This window comes from Mesitornis unicolor, unplaced genomic scaffold, assembly GCF_000695765.1.
Source record: "Mesitornis unicolor isolate BGI_N332 unplaced genomic scaffold, ASM69576v1 scaffold2321, whole genome shotgun sequence".
Lineage (NCBI taxonomy): Eukaryota > Metazoa > Chordata > Aves > Mesitornithiformes > Mesitornithidae > Mesitornis > Mesitornis unicolor.
The window spans coordinates 228,307-231,813 of NW_010165594.1; the positions used below are offsets into that span (position 1 = coordinate 228,307).

The window sequence follows — 3,507 nt, forward strand, 5'->3', positions numbered from 1 at the left end:
AAATTAATCCGATGTTTAATTAGAGAAAAATCAAAGCCTTTTGTGACTGGGCAGGACATACATTTTGCCAGGCCATCTCCTTTCTAGAAAGCTGCTTTATTTAACACTGCACAATTGTAAACTTCACATCAGCTTGGTGGTTTGGGTTTGCAAAACAGGAATGTCTTAAGAAAAAGCAGGCAAATCAACAAATTCGGAGAATCTGAATTGCTAGATTACTGCAAGAATCCTTGTGAAACATCTGCATTTGTCCTTATGTATATAATATATAACCAATGTGTAGGTGTCAGAAATACAAGTGAGCAGGGTTGAAGTAATCCTCTGATCTGATTATGCAGCAGAGTTTCTGACCAATTGAGCTTAAGCTCATTTTCACTTCCCAGAGATTGTTTCTTCGCCTTTATAAACGACAGTGTTCTGGTCCGTTTCATACACTTTGACTTTGTAAAGAGTTCCCGTGGGCAGGAGCTTCTTGAGGTTTTCCCAGATGAATACTGCAACGTTCTCTGTGGTGCTAGAAGTGAAACACAAGCCTGTTCAGAACTGACAGCAATGATATTTGAGGCAGGGGGGATGCTTAAAGGCCAGAGTGAGCCACGCGGGCAGCTTTCACATGATGACACCCTGAATGTAAGTGGGACTTGAACCATTGCCAGCAAACATGGATAAAATAAGGTCTAATTAACAGGTCATATCTGTCTCCCCAGCTGTCCACAAAGCAGGCTCGTGTGACAAGTGCCAGTCTGCAAAGGGTGCCTCAGGTGGGAGCAAGTGGTGCCTTCCTGGGTACACACACAGCAGCCTTGCACCCAGCCTGGTACAGTGAGGCAGGCAGGGCACCTAGTACCTGTCACACACAAGTGCATGTCACAGGTGTGCTACACACACAGGTATCAAAGATGCTGTTTCAGATGTAGGACTAAGCCTTGAAGGCTGTTCCTTGACTCTGCAACCAACGCCATCAGGAGTCCCCACCACCCACCTCACAACATCAGCAAAGTAAGGCACATCCTTATCCAGGTTTTTGTGATCAAGTGGTTCCATGATTGCCTCCTGCAGAAAGAAAACAGTGACAATCTTATCCTGGTTGGTCACTGGAGATGGGGTTCAAGTTACCATGCAAATGGGACAGGAGCAAGGTAACAGTATGCAAAAAAATGAAACAGCCCTACGTCCACCTGTTAACTTCCTAGCTGGAGAAATCATACTGCCTCACATCACAGTGCTAATGCATTTTATTCTTAAATCATTCCTTAATTTCTTCATATTTCCCTACCATCATCAACTTGCCATGTCTCCACCCTGGTACGAGACGAACTGCTAAGCTCTAACCAATTCCCCCAGGGGATGTGTAGAAAACTAACGCTATTACCTGCATATATTCTTTCAGGTCTGTCAAGTTTATAACCATTCCTGAGACTGGGTCAATCTGCAGGGAAAACAAGAGGGAGATTAGTAGTCTAGCTACACATTCTTACTACCAGGGCTGCCATGAACCTGTACAAATCAGACTGTGAATATCTGTACATTGAAGACATCTGAGAAAAGTACCTTTCCACCTTCACACATTGAGTTCTAACTCTACTCCCGAGATGTTCCCAAAGGCTGGATACAGCATACAAACAACTCCAGTGGTTCTACTCTCACATAAAAGCTGACACCAGAGAGGAAAAACTCATTGAAACTCTCAGGCTTCAAGCAACAAAATAGCATGACTACAAGCAGGAAAACAGTCCTTAAACTGCTGAACAACCAGTGACAGAACAGAGACCAGCCTGAGCTCAGGGCATCATCCCATCCGGAGAACACACAACTCCAGGAACAAAACCAGGCTGTGCAGTTCACAGCATATTTGGAGAATGTAGAAGAGACTTTAAAATGTTACTTTTAGATATGAATAGAAACAGATTTTGAAATCTTCAAAAAGTTGTTCAGAAAATATCAAAACCAAAGTGCTACCAAAACAACCCACTCTACAGAATACACAGAACAATGACAGGATGACAGGTGAAAAATGACTGCAAAAGCAGAATTTCCTTTTATATTTGCAGCAAAATTCCTTGATAAAACAGCAGAGAGAATCAGTTACTGGAAGTGCTAAGCCTCCCTGGGGTTCAGTAGTCATCCAAAGGTGCCCCACAGATGTGACCAGAGCCTATACATTCTGCAGTGAGGATGTTATGTGCCCAGCAGGTTATTACAAACCTTGAATTAAATATGGTCGCCTGCAAATCCTTGTTAGAGACAAGGTGAAGAGGACAGTGATTACAGAAAACCTTCTTCTATAGTAATGTGTACAGTTTCCACACACACCCTGGGAAACCTAGCAATTGAGCTAGAACTTCAGTACTGTGGAAGATGGGGATCCACCTATCCTACCACCCTAAGGAATGGAAAAGAAATGTTGACTGCACTTACCTCTCCACGCACAGTGACTATAACTGAAAAAGAGGGTAGGAGAAGAACTTGTGAAAACAACATTCAAATAAAGTTTATGGACTACTTAAATTGCATGTCTTTTGCTTCAAAAATCTTCATTCAAAATACAATGGTTTTGAGATTATAAACAAAGATTTGATTCATGAAGTGACATTCTGAGATAAATATTATCTGTTCAACTTAATAGCTTGCAAATCCATGCCATGGTTCAAACCCCCTGCTGCTGAGGGTTCCTTCTAATTCTACAAAAATCCCAAACCAGCCACTAAAAGTCATACCAGACACATGACTGGCCCAGCTCTCTCACAGGTTATTCCATATTCAAACCAGCCTGCCCAAGAGCAGCCTCTGTCCAAGACTACATGTGTAAGCATAGAAGTCAACTCCTTACCTTTATAGTTGTGTCCATGGCCATTTGGATTGTTGCATTTCCCAAACAGTTTCATGTTTTCTTCATCGCTCAGTGACTTACTGAGAGAAATACAGACACTGCACTTCAGGATCCATTACAGCACGTTCACGGCTACACTTTAACCGTGACTGCTTTCCACCTCTTCCATATATTCACTCTGCCAAATTGAACCCACTAGCCCACTCAGCAGGCACAAACAGAACCAGAGTATTCGGCCCATGAAAAGATGCTGCTGACAACAGCAGGTTTTTGTTGCTCTGGTTTTGTATTTATATATGCAGGTTTCACAACAACTGCCTAATAATCACTGCTGTATAAACACTAACTGCTTGCTACTCACGTACGAGTAAAAATCACTTGGGATCTCAGGAGAAAGCACCGGGAGCAAACTATGTATGTTTTTATTATTAACTAACAAAGCTTAAGGAGCTTTTCCAAGAAGTATAAAGGACCATTTCCCTCTCTACAGCCTTCCTTTGAAGAAATTAAAGCGCCTACCGCGAGGAATATTTCAGGTCAAGGCACTCTTTAGGAATATGTAAGTTTCGAGAAAACGACGACAGACTAAGGACACGGCAAGTTGCTTACAAACTGCAAGCATAAAACCGAAGCTCCAGTTCTCATTACACCTAGTTAGGCACGGGGGTGAGGGTCCC

At 42.6% G+C, this 3,507-nt stretch overlaps 1 protein-coding gene across 1 annotated transcript; it reads right to left on the reverse strand.

The window, feature by feature from the left end:
• Positions 1–372: 372 nt before the first annotated feature.
• Positions 373–2,910, reverse strand: PTS (6-pyruvoyltetrahydropterin synthase; the record flags this gene model as incomplete). Its single annotated transcript, XM_010194670.1, has 5 exons — positions 373–514; positions 983–1,053; positions 1,373–1,429; positions 2,419–2,441; positions 2,831–2,910. Coding segments are annotated over 5 exons (373 nt in total), but the record flags the coding sequence as incomplete, so codon positions are not given.
• Positions 2,911–3,507: the final 597 nt, after the last annotated feature.